The 21,880-nt window shown below is 40.7% G+C and overlaps 1 protein-coding gene across 5 annotated transcripts in view; it reads right to left on the reverse strand.

The window, feature by feature from the left end:
- Window positions 1-21,880, reverse strand: part of SYTL5 (synaptotagmin like 5) — a 96,402-nt gene that overhangs the window by 55,135 nt on the left and 19,387 nt on the right. For 4 of the 5 annotated variants that reach the window (XM_076355572.1, XM_076355536.1, XM_076355545.1 and 1 more), the window contains one exon: window positions 10,087-10,595. In XM_076355572.1, coding sequence (XP_076211687.1) covers window positions 10,087-10,205 — 119 coding nt within the window. In that variant the 5' untranslated portion in view covers window positions 10,206-10,595. The remainder of the gene's footprint in view (window positions 1-10,086; window positions 10,596-21,880) is intronic. The other variant, XM_076355563.1, reaches the window with a different exon arrangement.

The raw sequence follows: 21,880 nt of genomic DNA on the forward strand, positions 1-21,880 counted from the left end.
TAATAATTGAAATAAAGTAAAATAGTAATAGTAATAATAGTAATAATAGTAATAAAAAAAAAAAATATACAAAGCAAGTGATGCACAGTACAATTGCTCACCACCCACCGACCGATGCCCAGCCAGTCCCCGAGCAGCGGCCTCCCCCAGCCAGCTTTCCCCCAGTTTATGTACTGAGCGTGACGTCACATGGTATGGAATGTCCCTTGGGCCAGTTTGGGTCAGCTGTCCTGGCTGTGCCCCCTCCCAGCTTCTTGTGCACCTCCAGCCTTCTCAGTCGGTAGGGCATGGAAAACTAAAAAGTCCTTGACTAGTGTAAGCATTACCTAGCAACAACTAAAACATCGGTGCGTTACCAACTTTGTTCTCATCCTAAATCCAAACCACAGCACTGTACCAGCTACTAGGAAGAAAATTAACTCTATCCCAGCCGAAACCAGGACACCTGGGTTTTCCTTCTTGCCCTTTTTGAAGATAGGAATGACATTTGCTTTCCTCCAGTCCTCAGAGACCTCTCTCAATCACCATGATCATTCAAAGATTATCGAGAGTGACTTTGCAATGACATCAGCCAATTCCCTCAGCACTCATAGGTACATCCCATCATGGCTCACGGACCAGTCCAGTCTGTCCAGTTTGTTTAAATATTCCCTAACCTGATTCTCCTCCACTGAGTGCAAATTTACCTTGCCCTACCTTCCCAATGATCTCAGAGGGCCAGGATTCCTGAAGACCCATCTTACCAGTAAAGACTGAGGCAAAGAAGTGCATTTTGCACCTTGGCCTTTTCCACATGCTTTGTCACTAGGTCCTCTGTTCCATTCAGCAGCAGGCCCCACTTGGCCTAGCCTTCCTTTTGCTGCTGGTGTACTTGTAAAATGTTTCTTGTTGCTCTTCACTTCCCTTGCCAGATTTAACTTCAGGTGGATTTCAGCTTTTCTAATCCTATACTTGCATGCTTAGACTCCCAGGTCACTTGTCCCTACTTCCACCTCCTGTATGTTTCCTTTTTATGTCTATGTTTTGTCAGGAGCTCCTTATTTATCCATGCAGGCCTCCTGCCTCCCTTACTTGCTTTCCTGCTTGTCACGATGGACCGTTCCAGAGCTTGGAAGAGGTGATCCTTCAAAACAAACAACACCAAGCCTCCCCTCCCCCCAAAAAAACCTAGAATCATAGAATCATTAAGGTTGGAAAAGACCGCTAAGATCATCAAGTCCAAAAAAACCTGAACCAAAAAAACCCCACTCCAACCAGCTCTCTTGGACCTCTCTTGTCCCCAGTACAGTGTCCCGTAAGACTCTTCCCAGCAAGTCCCTGAACAACCCAAAATCTGCTCTCCTGAAGTCCAGAGTTGTGATCCTTTTTGCTTTCTTCTGTCCACTCAGGAATCTTGAACTCCACTCATGCTAACTGCAGCAAGGCTGTCCCAATCTTCACATCTCTGACCTATTCTTCCTTGTTCGCAAATTTATGTGGATATGCTTGGCATGGGCCCCCTTCCACCCCATTTTCTTGATTACAATGTTTCTCCTGTTCACCTCACTTCACCTAATTTGCTTGCCAGCCTCGACCACCACTTCTTTACTTGATCATTTGTCATTCTCTCTCTACCTCATCTTTTTCATGGTCTCCTGTTAAAACTGTGAGTTTTTAGACACTAGAACTGCCAGCCAATGTTCAACAGAGAGACAATTGTCTTTGAGAGACAATTCTATTTTCACTTTCTATTCAGTTTCGCAAAGCTTTGGTGAATGACATACCATAGAACGAAAGGGGCACATACAATTCAGTTCGTTTCTTTTGGGACTTGAACATCTGCATGCAAAACAACAACCTGAACCTTACCCAAGTGTCAGGGTAACTCAGAAGATGAATATTGTTACTCCTCAAATCTCAAAAGGGTTAAAATATTAAGCACTAGCAAAGGCTCATTTCTCATACCAGATTTATTGCCAGTGGCTCATTTTTGCTTAAATAAAATCAAGTGACCCATTGCATTTCAGGAACTCCACAGGCAGTATGATGCCATCTTTTTGGTAATTATCAGTATGTCCTATAGACTGCATCCACGTGTCTAACGTTGAAACAAAACCTTCACTGAACTCCTTGCATTCCAGCCTTCTTCCTCCTCCCTGCAACTTTCAGGCCCTTTTGTGCTTAATTAGAAGCATCATCGGGAACAAAGTCTGTTTTTTAAATAGTTCCAATTTAAAATAAGGAAATCTCTATCAGCCCAAACCAATAAACAGTGCATTTTTAAACAAAAGCTTGCTTAGAGATCAACATGTTGAAAAACTTATCACTATTCTTTTGACATTGAAAAGGCATTATTCCTACTGTTCAGTAGTGGTGATTGCAACAGTATTTTCCACTGCTTATGCGATACAAAATCTTGAATTCTTATCAGATGACAGGTCATCTGCCAACAGCATGAATTCTGAAAAGTGTTTGTTTTCTTGTTTTTTAATACAGAGCTGCCTTTGATGACTTTCAGGGGACTGAGATAAAATAAATCAACCCACAGCTTCTCCGCTCACTTAATCAAACAAATAAAATAGAAAAATTTAAAAAGCAAGCAAACAATGTATGGACAGATATACTGGATATGAACTTTCTTTTGGGATTCCCTGTACTATTTGTTGAATTGAACTACCGATTGACTGTAACAAATATGTTCAGATCTTACGAAAATAATGAACTAAATGTCTCAAGAGCCAGGAAGAGTAGGAGGAGGTGGGTGAGTCATCTGAAAAAATCCATCATCATAACAGCCTCTAAACAACCACAGCCTAGCTGCACAAGTTACACAATATTGAAAAGGGATAACAAGTGCAGCACGTAGCTGGACTGACTTACTGCTACTCTTTATCCCCCAAGACAGGAACCAGCTGTATTATAAACCCCCAATTTCCTTTTGCCATTCTAACATTTGAGCTCTCCTTAATTTTCAAGGAATCTAATTAACCATGCAGTTAGATATTTTTAATCTCAAATATTAAATAAGAATTAATCTTTATCAATCCTCTTCTAGTAATATGAAAGAGAAAATAAACTCATCAGAAGCCAATTTAATAAGCTTCTGGAGAAAAAGAATCCTATCATGCACTGAAGTTTCTAAACCATCTATTACAACAGCTGTTTGATAGAAGATAGCTATTAAAAAGAAATCTGTTACTGCCAAGAATAGCAGAATATTTAGCCATTCCTCTAACTGTGAATTTATATTAAGATCCCTCTACTGTCTGAGAAAATACATTAAGTGCATTGGAGAAGAATTCTGTTGTAACTAGTATTCCAGGTAACACTGAATGACTTAATCTAAGCCTTTCCAAATGGGGCCTAGAAGGCCCATATAAAATATCAAAGCAGGGAAAAAAAAACCCCAAACCCCAAAACTTAGCCAACACCGAATTTGAGAAATTACTCAGATCCTAGACTAAGTCCATCTAACAAGAAAATATGAAAACCTGATGCCTTGAAAAGATGAAGGAAAAAAATGCAGGCAGCAAGGACTGCAATTCTACAAAACCCAAACCAAGGAGCAGGAAGCAGTCATAGCTCTTGGCACAGTTGCCCACCGCCTGCAAAAGGCACAAAAGAGGCCCTAAAAGAGTCTGACTCTTCTCTACTGATGCTAAAAGTCATGAGGCAGTCAAAGGTGCTCGTTCCCTCACAAATGCAGCCTCCAGAGATGGGATATTCCCAAACCCTTATAATCCTGCAAAGAGGAAGAAGACATGTAGGTAGGAAGGCTCTGCAGAGGGACCTGGACAGGCTGGATCGATGGGCCCAGGCCAATTGTATGAGGTTCAACAAGGCCAAGTGCTGGGTCCTGCACCTCGGCCACAACAACCCCATGCAGCGCTACAGGCTTGGGGAAGAGGGGCTGGAAAGATGCCTGTCGGAAAAGGACCTGGGGGTGCTGGTTGACAGCCGGCTGAACATGAGCCGGCAGTGTGCCCAGGCGGCCAAGAAGGCCAATGGCATCCTGGCTTGTGTCAGAAATCGTGTGGCCAGCAGGAGGAGGGAAGTGATCGTGCCCCTGTACTCGGCCCTGGTGAGGCCGCACCTCGAATACTGTGTTCAGTTTTGGGCCCCTCACTACAAGAAGGACGTTGAGGTGCTGGAGCGTGTCCAGAGAAGGGCAACGAGGCTGGTGAGGGGTCTGGAGAACAAGTCTTATGAGGAGCGGCTGAGGGAACTGGGACTGTTCAGCCTGGAGAAAAGGAGGCTGAGGGGAGACCTCATCGTGCTCTACAACTACCTGAAAGGAGGTTGTAGCGAGGTGGGTGTTGGTCTCTTCTCCCAAGTACCAAGCAATAGGACGAGAGGAAATGGCCTCAAGTTGCGCCAGGGGAGGTTTAGATTGGATGTAAGGAAAAATTTCTTTACTGAAAGAGTGGTTAAACATTGGAACAGGCTGCCCAGGGAAGTGGTGGAGTCACCATCCCTGGAGGTATTTAAAAGACGAGTAGATGAGGCGCTTAGGGACATGGTTTAGTGGGTGGTGGTGTTGGGTCGATGGTTGGACTCGATGATCTTAGAGGTCTTTTCCAACCTCAATGATTCTATGAGAAGCCTTAACAGATCCATTTTTTTCTTAATAGTATGTTTTACCCTAGAGAACATTTATTCCCCAAATACAGAAAACCAGAATAGCTATACTGCTGCAAGAGGCAAGACACTCACTGCTCAAGCCATTCACTTAAATGAATGCCATCATTTCCTCTAACTCTGTAAGCAAGATCCACTTGCTTTGAGTCAGGTAACTTTTGGTTTTTTAAATACCAAACCGATTTTTTTTTTTTTTTAAATTTCAGTAGGATTTTGGAAAACTTTTTATTTTGAAAAATTTTTCTACCTCATCTCCTCTCCCTTTTTTGAAAATCCACTGTTGAATGCAATGGCATACACGATTCCTCAGTTTGGTTTTCAAATTTCTTCCGCATCTTCCTTCTTCCCATTTCAAAAACCTTTTTAATCTTAAGACATAGAGCAGCAGAATCCAAGTATTCCTAATTTTATTTTGCCATTCTAAATTTCCAGAGTTCAAAGAGTCATAAAAAATTACAGTAAAAAAACCAAAACAAGCCACCTGTCCTCGACCAACTATAATTAAAGACTTCAGCAGGAAAAAAGTTTAAATATAAGAAATTGCTCCGGTCTTGCACCTGTTCTTAAGAAAGTTCTGTTTCCTGCACAGATGAGTTGACACACCCTCCTTCTGAAGTTGTGCAGCTGTTAACTTAGATACTAGAGAATTTTTCTGTGCAGGAACCGATACCAACATACTTCTGGAGGCTGAGGGAGAAAGGAAGTTTCCTCCCCAGACTGATTCCCAGTACCTCCTCCAAATTCAGCCAGATTCCCTCCACTGTCTGACACAATATGTGGAAAGTAACAGTAAATATTATTGACGATTCACAAAAGGATGGGCTATTACCAATTTCCATTGAGATCTCCTTGCATTGTAAAATCTAGCCATTTGAGTACCTGAAGTATTTTTTAGGTTCTTATTTTATAAGCACAGATTTTCACACTTGGCTTATGTAACAGATCTGTATGATAAAAACTGTCTTAAGAATATCTGAGTATGGAGGTACATTGGTGACAACGAAAGGAAACAGGGAAAGGCAAAGAATGAATTTGCAAAGGAAAAGAGAACCAGCACAATGAATGTCAGAACGGAGCCCAGTGAACAGAAGGAGAGGCGGCATGGGAACTGAAATGATATTGGATACTATAATGATGACAAACTTCCACAGATGAACCTTTTCCTGAGTAACTCCCTCATCCTCTCAACTAAAAACTGTTACTAAGGTTTAAAAAAAATAAAATGCAAATTGCTTGTTGGTTTCTTACTAGTCTTTGATAAAATAAATTGTACCCAGAGTATGAAAATTAATCACCATCAGAAATTCTTTCACCAATGGAGGATCTTCACTCTCGAAGAACATTGGAGAGCAAAACAGGCATCTCTACCCTTAAGAGTACTGGCAATACTCTAGTAACAACTTTTGATGGAAGTGTCTCTGGTTCAAAGAATAACAATGTGTTAAATTCACTTGACAAATGAGCGAGCTGCCAGACAAGCAACCTCCTAACTTCCCATACACGTATGGATGAGCAATATGCTTTAACATAAGGACTCTTTCCTTCAAACACTTATAGGCAGTTTTGCAAAAACACAGACCATATACCATACTATATACTATCTTGCAATCTTTTTGTGCTTATAAACAAGTCCAAATGTATACTCAGCAGATAAGTCAATTCCCATTCCCCTTACTCAAACTTAATTTTTTTTTTCCTAAAGTACTTGCCTGTAGTTACCACATGGTGGTATCCATGCTAACAGTTTCTCCTATATTGTAATGAAGTTAATACCCTAAATTGCTTCTGTGGATCTCTTCGGACTGATAAGGAGATGCCATTTTAGTTAACTGAAAAGACAGGAATGCCAACTTTCCTTGCCAATACAGATCTGGGGCTAGTGCAATTCATACACAACTTCTGGCAACCTAAATGCTGAGGGAATGATTCAAGTAATAACCCAATAAAGCCTTATCCTTGGAAGAAGTTGGCATGTTCCTTCTTTGTTTTCTCAGTTCAGCAATTATTTCGCTGGTATCTCCTCTTCTAAAAGCATAGTATTCACAGCTTTGCTTCATAAGGAATGAAAAGATCCTTTGTATTTTAAACACTGTCTAGGAAAATAGTCAAGGTAAGAAAGCAATGTACATTACCAGTGTCATGCGCGTTTGCTCTGTGGTAGCATAATAATACTGAGACGAAGAGCTAGCTGCAAATGCAAAATTCTATGACCATCAGACCCAGTTCCCTGTGTAACACCACAGCTGGGGAGGGTGCAGTGGGGCTGCTGTTGGAACAGAAACAACCCAACAACAGTTAGATGAAACACACCCAGTACATGGTACATGCCCCTTTTCGGCAAATACATTCTTTCGACTCAGTATTGATTTCATGACTTGTGATACTACACATTAAATGTGATACTACACATTAAATGTGATATGGGTTTTCATAAAAAGGGTCTTAAAAGAACAAAACTATTTCAAAATAGTAAAAGGATGGGGAAATGAGGAAAACGATACATGTTTCAGTCCAAAACATTCAGTTCAGAATGTCTGACTGACATTATCTGGATGCAAGTTTCTCCCAGCAACTCACATGTTAAAAAAACATTACTTTTTCACCCTCGGTATGGTCAAGTTCACTATTTTCAGCTATTTTAGTTGTATGTAATTTAATGATTTCACCCAAATAATCTTAGCATTTGAAAACAATCATGATGGCCATTTGACTGACATGAAAGGCATTGTAGAGTAATGTTTAGAACACTGTAGGTTATTTGCACAAGCAATCTACTAACAGCTTTAAATCAATATTCAAAGAAAATTTCCAGTCACACAAGATGCACACTTAAAGTTAAGAACATAAACTCTAATATTTATTAAGCAGGTTGCTTATTTGTATTATCAAAACTAGACCACAGAAAGAGTACTTGCTGCCTTCTGTGTTTCTCTTGCATATAGGTGAAATATTTGTACATCACATAAAAATACAAGAACAGCCACCTGCACTCCAGAACACAAGTATGAGCAATGATAGTGAAAATAACTCTTAACAAGTTCATTATTAGGACATCCTCCTACACTCACTATTGCTTTCATGTTGAATAGAAAGACCCTTTCAAGTTACGATGGCTTTTGAAGAGTAATAGGAACAGGAAAAACAATTCTCAAGATAGATCCAGAAAGAGTGGAACAGACTAATAAAAATTCTTCAGTACAATGTATGAGCAAGCATCTTGCCAGAATGGAAAATACCTTGAAAATAAATACAAAGAGACTTGTTCTTCTGCAAAGTACTTCAATAAAATATACAGCAGATTGCACCAAATGGAATCCCAAAGACAACAAATGTTCCTCTGAAGTATACCTACAAGTCATAATTAAAGATATCCTTGCCAAGCTGTATTCAGAAAGAAGAATTATGAAGTCTCCTAGGAAGCAGTTACCCACCCAGTTCTTTATAGTTTGTATATCTTGGAAGTCTTTTATAGACTACATTCCACCATTATCATGCACAGTATGGTCTACTGACAATTTCCAAATATACTCTGAATCTGAAACCAATTGGTTCATATACAGGTGCTAGAAGTATGCATAAGCATCACATTGCATCATTAGTTATTCTAATTAGCATTATATTTCAGATTAACTTCATTTTCAGCCTTTTCTTAGGGTGCTCTTTCCATTTGTACCAAAACACAGATAAGCCAATACCACCTGTCGCTTTCCTGAACCGCACCCTCCAGAGGTGCCTCGGGTTCTCAAACCCAGTAGGTTTGGCAGAGTGACTTCCAGTAGTGCCAAAAAAAGCAGAAAATTAGGGGGTTTAAGACATCGTATTAAAAAAACAACAACAAAAAAACCCAAACAACAACAAAAAACCCACAAAACCTCAGGAGTTTCAACTTTCCACTTGAGATTGGGAAACAACAGCAGTAGAACAGAAAGCTTTCTGGGGGGTTGGGAAGCTCGTGATCTGATACACCGCTGCACTTCATAGCGACACCTTTGACCGATGACTACTGGCACATCACACATTTCCAAGGCCACCACCTTCGAAAACTGAAATACGTACTTTGAAATGCTTATCCTATTACAAAACAGAGCACAATGCCTGGAACAAACAGTGCTCCATCTGTTTTCTTGTGTTCTGTTTTCTTCTTCATCTGACAAATCATGAAGGAGACAAAATGATTAATTTGCCCACACCACCATAAAGAAGCACCTTTCCTTCCAGTCTTGCAGCAGAAGCAGCAACCAATTTTAGCCCACTCCATTTAGATGAGCCGCTGCGTTTCCCCAGTTAAATGGGCTGCACACCAGTAGGGGCATTGCACCTAGACTTGGTTCTCTCAAGGTAGAAAGACTTCCAAAACCAGTGGCTAACTCTGCATGAATTGCCAAATAATAGTTTTATACAAAAGAAGCCTCAGCAAGTGCTGAATGTACATCTCTGCAATGCACAATGTCCAAAATGCTTTTTAGCAAATCAAAGGGAAGAACAATGCAGCCTGGCCTTGGAATACAGGGACAGAAACCAGCAAAGGCTGGAAATCTTCCCTTTGTCATCCATTACGCTCAGCAGCCTCGCCAACACGAAGTGCTGCATACATCCACGCTACGCCTGCTTCTCAGAACCAGCACTGTATAAAAGTTTAAAAGGGCAGTGGGGAGAAGCAAGAGGAAGCAGCAACAACATACTGGAAAAGCATATGAACCTTTGCAGAACTGATACTTAGCTGAACTAACTGAGTTTGAGTCATCTAAAAGAGCTGACTCTCAGCCTGCCTCCACACATTGTTCTCTAAACTTTGATTTTTACCTTTTTTCCTCAGAAGAGGACACACGGACTCTATTAATACCCTGAGTCTCTACTTCTCCCATCAGCAACTTTTGAGATCCATACCAGAGATTTTCCGTTTTATTTGTTTATTAGTAAATCTAAGTCATTTGAAAAATGAAGTGTCCCTCCTCCTCCCTATTCTGTAAGTACTGCAACAGAAAGAAAAAGGTCACTATCTCGCATTTGCCCCATGCTGTATGGACTCCTGTACAGAGGCAGACGCCTACTTTCTCTCCCTGTGACACCTTCCAAACTTCCTCTCCCGCAGTCAGCTCTGAAGGCACAAAGCATACAGCTCCTCTCAGAGGAAGGCAGTTCAAGAGCCTTACTAAAGCCTTCCATTCACAGGGGGGAAATTCAGCCAAACTGGGCAAAAGCTACAGCATCTGAAATTTAAAAACCACTGGGTGTTTTTGCCCTTGTTATCTTTCTTACTCTTTTGCCTTGAAGCAATGGACATAATCTTTTGTTTACAGAGGGCCACACTAGCAAGCAGTTTTCTTTTTAACACACTGGCTTATAATTAACTGTGCCACCTCGCAACACTCATCCTTCTCCTGAGGCATCTAGAAAATCTTCACTGGGTACCACAAAAATATCTATACCACGGACCATATTTTTAAGAACGATAATAAAAAGGGTTACCTTATCCTTTTATCTTCAACTTTTTTCAGATACTCATCTCTCTTCAATACTCCCAATATTGTTTCCCTTTCGTGTTCCAACAAAAATGACAAATTGATGATCTCCAAGTGCTTCGTCATGATTCTTCAACAGCCACTCTTTCAATGACTGCTTTGCCCAGTCAATTCTTCCAATGATTTATTTGCACAAGTCCAAAGGCACGTTTGTGTCAGAGTTACAAGATCCACACAGTCAAGAGGTATTTTGAAAAATGCTTCTTTAAGTTAGCCAGGTGTCAAGATTGTATTGCTTTGCCTTCCAACTACGCAAGAAATAAAGGTTTCTTCTTTGTATCTTCCTCAAGAAAGCCAGTCATTTGCCTGGTTACTGAATGCCTTTGTGCCCTGGCCAATGCTCACCAGCACACTGCCGGCCTTCAGACGGCATTCACAAGCAGCTGCAGAATCAACTTCCTGGCATAGTTGTTGTTTGGAGCCACAAAATAGCTGGGCATATTTATTTCAAACTACCTGAAAGTCAAAACAAACAAGTGTAGGTGATTTTGACATTACCATCACGGTCTGATTTGAGAAAGGTTTAATCTAGTAATGGTTTGAAAGCTACCAAAGAATGGCTTGCAGACTATGAGGTTATCTCAGGGGCTACTTATACATCGTGTTTTCTATGTTGTTGTTTATTTACTTGCTAATGTTTGATTATTATGCTCCCACAAGGGCTCTGCAATTATCTTTCTACTGCAATACATTTAAATGGCTATATTCACCTTCCATCCTAACAGTAATAAGCATGGGGGTGGGGGGAAGGAAAGATTCTACTAATTTCCCTGAGATTACTTTAAGGGAAAAGTAAAAATTAACAATTGGAAGGGCTTCAGAGTACAGCACTAAAGGTAAGACTCACCTCAAAACAAGTATACACCTGCATCTCAGCAAGTCATCCATTACACTCGCTTCACAGTCAATTTGGAGAAATAGGAACTTTCAAGGAGCGATTTATCCACTTACTGCAGACATTTAATTCAGGATGACATGTTCTAGAAATGCCCATTCCCTTCCAGTAAATACAGCAAGCACTTAGAGTGACTTATTAACATGTAGCCACGCAGAAGTAAGACAAATTTCACTTTTTTTTTGGGGGGGGGGTCATTTATAAACAGAAAACAACTTCCAAACAAAACCAGAAGAGGCACCCTAGTCCATACTGGAGCTCTAAACTTGACCCTATTTGGAAAGAGTCACCAGGAAGCTACTTGGAAAATATCTAAAATTTCTAGTTAACTGGTTGGAACATCCAGCCCCCACAGTCTCATCAGTAAACACACAGTTTCGCCCTGAAACAAGGCATGACCTCCAAGACACTTTTCCTTAAAAAAAATTAAGCTATGTGAACAGATGCACATTGTACTTTGAAGCATACACACATTATATACAGTATACAAACATAAACCCATTTATACACAAAAAATAAGTGCAGATACATATGAGCATACATAGGTGCACATATGCTATAAGATAATGCAGATTTATATTATGCATGCTGAAAGAACTAAAACAGCTTTTAAGAAATTTAGTATTTTTTTAAAGCAGCCCTTGCTTCCCTAGCTTTCAACAGGTTGGAAAGGTTTTGACAAAGATAAATAGCACAGAGAATTGAAGGAGTAGTGGTCAGAGTCTAAGACAACTATGGGTATGGGACAAGATATCCTTCCCTTTCCCTTCCTAACAACCACTGAAGCAGCAAATACTGTTGCCAGCGGCATCAAATGAAATTCTTGTGTTGCTTTTCACCAACTACTTCAGAATATGAGTTTTGAAACACCCCATTCCCCCAGTTACCTGACTATTACTAAAGGATACAAATGTCACAATTTAAGTTTAAAGGAGATTTTTCCTCATATTAGTCTTACATGAGCATGGGAATTTCTTCCACTATTTTGTAACCTGTTTCAATTAATCTTTAAAATTTTCAAATTAATAAAAAAATCATAACGTATACACAACTGGCACATAAGTATTTTCATCTGGGTTTTTTCTTTTTTTTCCTAAGACAAGAGTAATATAAATCTTACTGTGCCTGCAATACAGATCCAGCTATCAGCGTCACTCTCATCGGGTAAGAAAATGGGACAGAAAAGTCATACATAAACTGAAAGCACACAAGTAAATGCAAGGCAGAAATACAAGTCAGGATTGCCAATTATGAGCTTGCTATTACTGAAAATTGGGAAACAAACAAACCACAGACTACTACTTCTGGCTAGATTGTTATCTTAAACATATAAAAGCCAAGTAATAAAAACACGCATGGAAAAAAATTACTTTGATTCTCTGCATTTATTTTAATAGAAAAAATAAAACACTGGACCGTTATGTTTATTCTTAAATTCTTGAAAATGGTGTTTCTATTAATACCATAAGGCCAAGTTGTAAGCAAAAGGAAGAAACCCAACATGTGAATCATACTTTTTTACTCTCAAAGAGGCCAGCTTCCTTCTTGAACTGCCTAGCAAAATGCCTGGTGAAAACAGCACTTTCATCCCAACCGGACCCCAACATCAGTGGGCTAGGGAGCGTGGGGCACGGACATAAAACTCACAGAGCCAAGTTCAGCAGTCAGAGAATAAGCTAAGTTGCTTGGCTGGTCAAGGGGCTCCAAATTTCTGTTTGCAAGTTTTCCTTGCAGAGGTAACATAGTTTGACACACAGCATTATGCTGACACACATTTATTTTTAACTGAGGAAAAAAAGCCAAGTTTTACTGAAAAATGGAAAACCAAGAGGTTAAGGGGCAAGAATGAGCAATACAATTAGAAATTTTGGACAACCAAAGTGTTAAAAATGGTCTCTGATAGCACCATTATTGTCTTGATGATGCACTACAGGTAACTAGGGTTCTTGGAGAAAAACAGTGCAGTGGTACGACACGCAGGCTGACAAGAACACTGTACCTTGTAAGATGTATTCTGATATTGGGAATTCAGGGAAGAGAAAAAACACTTCAAAAGATTAACTTGACATCTGGCCATATTTTCTGAGCTTTTTTCTTTTAACTCTAAAGAAGTTAGAACTCCTATCAGAATATCGGAAAGCCACAAAAATTCCCTTTGGCTAAGCATATTGCCTATCCTTGAACCTCCTGCAAGATTTTTCTCTCAATACAGGGAGGCACATATGAAATCCAAAATTACTAAGGTGACATGCCATAATTGGAAATCCAGTTACTTCATTTGCCACCTGGAGTATAGGGTCAAATATGTAGACTCCAGAGCAGAACTAAGCACTGGTAAGGGAGATCTTTGTTAGATTAGATGGACTTAAAACTTAAGAGAGTGCTACACTCTCCTGTGCCAGATGTAAATCAGCTGAAAGATCATTCCGTTAAGTTTCTTACAGCTTTCACCAGTGAGGAAATCCTAAACCACAAAACGTGCACCATTGCCAGCAGAGGCAACACTTGCAGGTAGAAAGCAGGCAGGATCTAAATCCCACGTGAATGGAGATCCTGCCGAGCCACAGATCAACAGGCAGTCGCGGCAACCCCTGGCTACGCTGAGGAATAAGTGGGAAAGAGGTTGGATTGAGAGGCCAGCACCAGAGGTGGTGGTAAGAGGTTTGAAGGCATGGAGAGTGGAAGCACACGAGAAGATGTTAACAAAGGAGAAAATGGAAGCATTATTCTTACTGCCCACAGGCACAACCTGACATTGCAACTCATCTCTGAGTTACCACTGCCTTCCGTGACAGACGAGACTGGCTTAGAAACACCGGAGCAGACTCACTGGACAATGGTCTAGTCAACAAAATTCTGGTATCTCATGCTGACAGCTGACCTTTGAGGTGAACTATGTGAATCTTAAATAGAAATTATTACAGTCTTGTTTGTAAAGACAATAGAAACTACGTTAGAGTTTGCAATATAGAGAATAATGTAGAGTATTATAATGTTTACCAAATAGATAGACCCAAATTACATTCATGTTACCCACATTAACAGAAAGATGTTTGTAGTAAAATCTATTCTTACAGAAAGACTATAATCAACTGAAGTTTTATTCTATTCACAATGGTTTTTGTTGTGCTTGCTTTCTATTTTTTACTGAACATACCTGGGAATAGATCCTTCAGTCCCATTTATGACAAAAATCTTGTGGGTTTTAACTGTCTATCACGTAAGAGTGGGATTTGGCAACTGTCAGAAAATACAATTTTACCGGCTTATGTGTTCACCAACTCTATGTAGGTTAAAATATCTTGTGAATTAGCAAAAATATTCTCCTAAAGAGCCGGGATGGCAGCCTGCTTAACGATCTCATACTCAGTATTAGCAAGACATAAATCCCACCAATGACAGTCTTAAAAACCAGCATCCTCAAATTTCCCTTATTGCTTTGGTGGGGGAACACAGTCTCCAGCACACCACCGAGCACACTGGCAATGCAGCTTTTGTGTTCAGGGCTGCAATAACACACCTGACGCTGAAATAGCCCAGGTTTTCTGTCCGCCAGCTATCCAACATACACGTACCAACCAGCTAATTGACATTAAGATTCGGACCCACCTCACCTTCCAGATCTTCTTCTGCACTATGAAATTGCTACTCAAATATAATAGCTTTCCTAACCAGACATTGCCTAGCTGCTGAAGCTTCAGCAAATATCTCAAGAGAAGCTCATATTTGTTCAGACAGGATTCCTTCTAAACAGATTACACTCGTGACCTCTGCCTAGGTGATATTCTCTACCCCAACCCAGCTGAAGTACTAGCAGCAGTTAACTTGCCATAAGCCAAGTTTTCCCAATTCTTAGATAATGTTACTCTTGCAAGGCTATCTTTTAGGACTGAAGATAGTGCAGGTATTTTTACCCTACATGAAGCAGATCTAGTCACAATTCCTACTTCACTCCTCCTGATTAGACAAATTTTGTGTTGAAACTCCGATAACACTGCCTTCATTCTGCCCTGTGCTGGTACAAGAGGTACCAAAACATCACCCACCTCATAGCAGGAGACCAGCTGGTGTAGTTCTCAAACCTTTTGTGGTAAGTGGTGGGCATTTCTGTTACACACTTAGTTGTTCAACAAAAAAGAACGGTGATAGCAAAACCAGCAGGAGCACTTGCTCTATAGAAAAGGAGACTAATAAGTAATGAGATACTGTTTTTAACAAACTACCACTTAAGACTTCCCTGCTTTAGACAACACATGATTAGAGATCAGGCCTGTATTTAACAGGAAAATTTGCTCTTCTCCTTTCCTGCGCTACTCTTTGCTCTCTCTAATTAGTCCAGAATAAATTATCTGACAAAAGCCGAATTATGAACCGACCCAGGGTTTAAAAACAAAACCAGCCAGCCAGCTTTTAAAAAGTGACAATGCTCCTTTTAACAGACTTTTGATGTTTTATTAAGCATCCCTGTGGCTGGATAGGAAATGTAGTTGTTTTTATCGTAAACCGAGTGAAGATTTCACACAACAGAGCATTTGAGGAGCTCTAAAATGCAAATTAGGACACATGGAAAAATGCAAAGCCCCCTAAAAGGATGGGCTTAGTTCTAATCTACATTCAATATGTAGATAGAGCATTAATTTCTTAAGTCAGAGTAAAGCAATGATCTAATATTGGACTTGCAAAGGAAGTAGTAACAGAGGAGGAATGAATGAACTGACACAATCGCAAGACAGTACGTAAGTGAGCCTCTCAAGTATGTGGCTGTTTTCACCTGCCTCATGGAAAGGGGTAGAAGAACTGCTCATTGGGACTATCCACATGCTTTTCCCACTTCTCTTATCCCTGTGGAAAGGGATTTCTAGAATGGAGTCTTCCTCTCTGAAGCTATTGTTGAGAGAAGATACATTAGAAATAACAGACTCTTATTAGCACATGACAGCAAAATTAGACACAACTGAATAATAAGGTGCGGTTTATCCCGCAGTATACCTGCATCCACTGTACATAGGTACCGTGTCTATCCAGAGAGCATTTGCTCACCCTCCAAAGACAAAAGAATTACTTAAGGCTTGTTTAAAGAAAAAAAAAGGGGGGGGGGGGGGAGGAGGGGGAGAAAAAGCATTACAGTGGGGAAGAACATGCCATTTATTTTTGCTAACTGCTAGCACAGCTGCTTGTGACAATTAGAAATACAGCACCCCCGAAACTGAATCTTCGTGAGGGATGTTAGTTAAAAGCTACAGGAATTACAGTGAATCCACTGCAATCAGCAACATTTGTAGTTACCACAGGTGCAGTGACCTCTACTGTCACTGCCGCGTGTATCCTCCCGAACCCAGCAATTCAACAGCTTCATCTGCACTCCAAAACACTTTCCCCTCATCTCTCCCCCATCTCCTCGGGAAGGAGGAGAAGCATCCTGCTCTCAAGAGACAGAGGCAGAGCTGAAAGGAAGTGAGATCCAGGGAGAGGAATTATCCTCTTTTCTTCAATGGCGCTATTATCAAATTGCTCCCACCGCCAAGCCATTATGTTCACTTAGCCAGAAGCCAGTATGTGGAACAATTTAGTGACTCAGCAACAGAGGCAGCATTTTCCACATGCACTGACTGCAGTGGTACGGGAACCACAGCATCACCTCACGTTTCTTGAGTGACAGAGCCTTCACCTACTGCTGGTGGGAAATTCTTTGCCAGCAGAGAAATGTGGTCTGCACTACACCTATTTACTAGCACGGTTGTATCTGGGACAGCCATAAACAGTATTTCCATACTGTTAAAGAAATTCCTACCAACAGTAGCCGAATGCGGCATGGCGTGGTGGACTGTAACTGACTTTTGTCACACAAGAAGCTGGGATATACCATCTCTTGAAAAGGCACCAACCACTGCCTGAACCAAAGCTGCACAAGGCGCAACAGCCGAGTCGGAAACTCAGCAGGAACAGGATTGATGGCACCGCTGCCTCTTACGCATGCTTCAGGAGGCCACAGTTCCCACCTCCCAACTCAGTGCTGGCACTATGTATCACAGCATGCTGAATCTGGATCCAATGCACCCAGCTTTGACACTCAAATGAAAAGAGGCACATTTCACACACGCGCTGCTTAACGCACACAAATTCTGTGTATCCTGAGTTCATTTACATGGGGGTCTGAAATAAAATTCAAAACTAAGATGGCATCACTAGGTAGCCACCAAGACACGGTCCGTGTCCACAGTTATCTTTTATCTTTTCTGAGGCCCACAGCTGCACGCAAGCCTATGATGGGGGAAGGAAGGGAAGGACTGCCAACATTACGTCTAATAAAATGGCAGAAAGACATAAAAAGGTTCTTGGTATGACAAGAACCTTTAACAAATGTAAAGCTGACCATGGTGAGAGTGTAATGGCCAACTTGCCTCTCTTCCTGTTTTAACTTAAGCATACTGCTTGCAGAATGCCATATACAGGAGCAAGAAAAACCAGCTTCGCTTCTCAACTATGTTTGCAGAGTGCACACGCCCAGGTAAGCAAGCAAAGTGCCAGCAGGTACTGAAGCACCAGGAAATGCTTGTTGCACAAAATCAATAAATTTGCAAGAGTGACTCAAGACACTGAAATCAAGTGGCAAGAAAAGAAAACCAAACCAAATTTGTTGAATGGGATCTCAGTTAATGGCACATGGATTAGACTGAGTGAGAGCTCTAGTCAGCATTACAATGCAAATAGTAAGCAGACTGTCTGACTAAGAACAAACTTCAAAGATCTTTAGATATAAGAGCTGGAAGATTTATGAACTGGCAATTCATATATTGCATTAAAGAAAGGGTCACGTATGAGTGGCAGCAACATTGCTTGAAGAGACATTAAGAGCACAGAATACCATCATACAAATTTGTATCAGTGCACTGCAATGAATACAAGCCGAGAGAAAAGCTGAAACTCCGATTCTTTAAGTCTACCTCTCTGTAAGTCATGTAGTATAAACGTGTTTGACTTCATAGTAGTCAGAAAAACTCAGATTCATTAATCAAACAAAAACAATGGATTCAGAAGCAGTTCATTTTTTAGGTCAGGCACAATTCCAGCTTTCTGGTAATGTCTTGGCAAAGCTGTCATACACCTACAGGACTGCAGATCTCTCTCCAACCACTGTCAATGCCTTTGAGCTAAATCTAGTTTCTAGCACTAGTGTAATAACATTTCAAAACCAAAATCATAAGTGTTTAAAGACTAAAGCAATAATGTTAAAGCTCATTAAGTCTATGAAGTATTCCACCTTCCTGTGTAAGAAAGGAGTAAATTAACATGCCTGGTTATACAAATAAGAGAGCTAAGACTAAGCTCAGCACTGCCGGTCTGAGCATTCATTAAACCATGCTCCTACTACAGGCCTCCCTCTGCTTGTTTTTCAGCCCTTATAAAAATCTTCAAGTAACATGAAAAAGCATTTTTAAAAAAATAAAAATGACGTTTTCTGTTTCCTTGCTGTAGAATTTTAGGCTCACACAGCTGCCCAAACGGTCAGGTTACATACCGCATTCAACAGGGAACACCACTGCCCCGAGAAAGCTCTCTACGGAGTACACTGCTTGGCTGCTACCCCAACCACCTTGTGTTATCTTTCAAGTGCGCTACGCCAGGAGAAAGGCAGTGTGCATGCAGGCAGGGGAGCAAGTGCAGAACAGACCAGAGCTAGAGAGTACACCAGACGGCGTTCGCTTGTGAACACAAGCCCACGCTCCCCAGAGATTCTACAAAACAATGAAATGAGAGAATTTAACCCCTTAGGTGATGCTTTGGAATAAACAGTTATCTAATAATCTTCTCTATATAACACTGCTTTAGCTAATATACTTACAAGTAGGAGGCAAGGAGTGGGAAGAATGACACAATAGGGTGGCAACCTTCTTTTGTTTTGCTCATCATTGAGTAAACACGGTTCACTTTCCTGGCTGAACATTCAACCAGAAAAGATGATACCTCCCAGGGTAAGAATGGAAATAAAATTCAATGCGTCGGCTTGCAAAATTAAACAAACCGAACAGATCCGTACCAAAGAATGAAGGAACGGAAAATATTTTTGCTATTGTTGAGCAAAAAACATCTGTGCAATGTTAAATCATCCACGAAAATATGACTTAGGGCTTGAGTCATCTCAATCTTATTGCTTAGTCACAGCGTGTATGAAGGCAGTATTCATTCAGTACTGAACTTTACCTTAATACGTTTAAGTTATTCCCTGTGTCTCTAGACTTTCTGTGATGAAATGGAAAGAAAAGCAGTGAACTGAGGTCTAGAATAGAACAGATTTATACACAGTTGTAAACCAAGTTCTAATATGCACCTTACATACGTTTTGCTTGATAGCTGGATAAATTACAAATTTAACCAAGACTCACAGTTATGAAATTTAACTAAGACAACTTGAAGAAAGTTTATCAACTGTTTACTTTTAAAAATTTGTAGCACCCTTTCACTTCTCGATATTGAGTTCTCCTAAAAATAGAAAGCAAGTACAATGCCAGCAAGTTTCCTAACCCTTCTTTCTAACCACTAGCATTTCTTACAACTATCAACACAGTGAGTTTATGAGAAGTTAAATTGATGTTATGACATGATGGCGTTTGACACCAGGATGCATGGGACAGGAATGAACTAACACACCCAGGACACCTGAAAGCCACTGTCATCTCTGTTACTGGTCAGCAGCTGCTGCTCCGTGATCTAGTCACAACCTATCTCCATCCTCCTTAGATGCCCTGTCTCCGGTTCACTGGGAATCGAGGCTGCTCGGGGCAGCAACCATCATGTGTAACTGTGTGCAAGACCCCTGGGGCAGTGGTGTGTACTGCAGCATTATTACAGGAAGCTTAATCTGACATGAAGTAGAAAATGCATGGTAAAACAAGAGGATTATTTTCACTACTTAACAAGATGTTCTCACAAAAAAAGTATCTGTTTCTTTTAGCTGCAGCAAGTGATTGACTGAAATATCAGTAGGTTTGCTTGATTTTTTTCCCCCAACGTTAAGTTTCTCATCAGAAAACACCAGCAGGTATGTTCCACAGACATGGATGAGGATTCTTCAAAAATTTCTACAGAAACTTGTTTGTAAGTTTTCGAGTTCAAATGTTTTCACTAACTTGCTGAATTAGGAGTACTCCAAAGAAGGTGCCTTGACTTTATCAAACATTTCATTTTGCAGAAAAACTCATTACTATCAATCTGAGGTTTAGTCCACTTGATAAAATTCTGTCATTGACTTTGCTTTCTTCATGAATGAAGAAAAATGAAATTATCTCTGAGCTTTGCAAGAGGCCTGCAGGAAGATTGCTGAGGAACTGCAGCCAGGCTGCAGAGTCAGAGAAGAGGGAACTAGCATTTAGAAGAGCAGCCATTTGGAAAAGCACCCACCAAGCCAGTGAAACCCCCTCTGGGTTTGGGGAGAAGGGAACCCAGACCCTGCATGTGAGTGCTTTGAATGAGGAAATGTGCATGTGGCACGTGTCTGTAGGAGGTGAGAAATCCAGTCCTCCATTATCTCAGCCTGTTAGATGCTAAATGCTCGTTTGCCTTTCTGCAACAACAGTATGGTGTAGTAACACTCATTATCCACTACGCGTGATAGTAACTTTCTACTTGATTTGGCAAAGGAACTGGATTCAGGTTTTAATGAAAAGAACTAAGTTTGTTTTCATGCACACAAAGGTATATAATCATATATTATATGACTTATGTCTATAGAGGCATGAAAAATCTTTAGGAGATTCATCTGCCCAAGGCGGGGGGGTGGGGGTGGATGTTGGACTAGATGATCTTTAAAGGTCCCTTCCAACTCAAACCATCCTATGAGTCTATTCTATGATCTCTCTTATTTATTCTGACCTAGTCATCCCAGTCCCACCCTATAAGCAACAGAGAGCAATAGGCATTTCTAGGGCATGACTCACCTCATCTTCTTGAGAAGATTTTAAAAAGGTCAGAGGAATCCTTGTCTAGTAGCATGCATTTCTCTCCACTGACTGTGAAGGGGATGCAGCATGACTACCTCAAATTCAGGCATACAAAACACGTGAGCAGACGCATTCTGCTTCTCATTTGCAGTATAAAATGAGCTGTTCACAAGGACACTTGTCCAGAAACCTACCAGAGGATATAAACAACTTAATCAGAAAGTGGGATGAGCTTGGAGTGTTGCCTTGTTTTGTTTTTCATTAAATACAATACTACAATGTTTTTCTCTACAAACAGCAAATAAAGCTAACAGGACGCTTAAATCTTGCCATGAAATGCATCAGTGCATTGTCCCAGTGTGCCTACCTCAAAATCAGCGTGGCTGGGAAGTCTGCATTTGTAAGCATATCAGTTTGCAAAATTCTTGTGGCAGGCAGGAAAAAGCCCACAAAAATCTAGGTAGAAAATGTAATCTCACTTTCACAGGTTGCACCACTGTCTGTCTGAAGACTGGGCTGTGCATCAGCTATCCTGAGGATCATTTTCAAGCAGGGCAGAGGAGGTAGTGGAATATGTGGAGGCTTCCCTCTGCTTCCCAAGGTGAGATTTGTAACATAAATGTCTATCCAAGACAGTTCAAAGTAATAGCACAAGGTCTGCGGGGAGCAGCCATGCATATCATCTATGACTGAGGACTAGAACTTAGATCAGTGAGAAAAGAACTGCACACTGCTGTCTGATCTTCTAGGACCCCAATGAATCCAATGAGCAACTTCAGCAAAAGCCTATATAGACTGCCTGACAGCAGCATACACAGGATCGGCATCCTTTTTCATACACTGTATAACAAGCAAAGTGACAGATTCCTCCAAAATGGGATGGTTTTCTTTGCCATTTTAAAACTCCT

This window comes from Aptenodytes patagonicus, chromosome 1, assembly GCF_965638725.1.
Source record: "Aptenodytes patagonicus chromosome 1, bAptPat1.pri.cur, whole genome shotgun sequence".
In the NCBI taxonomy this organism is placed as follows: domain Eukaryota; kingdom Metazoa; phylum Chordata; class Aves; order Sphenisciformes; family Spheniscidae; genus Aptenodytes; species Aptenodytes patagonicus.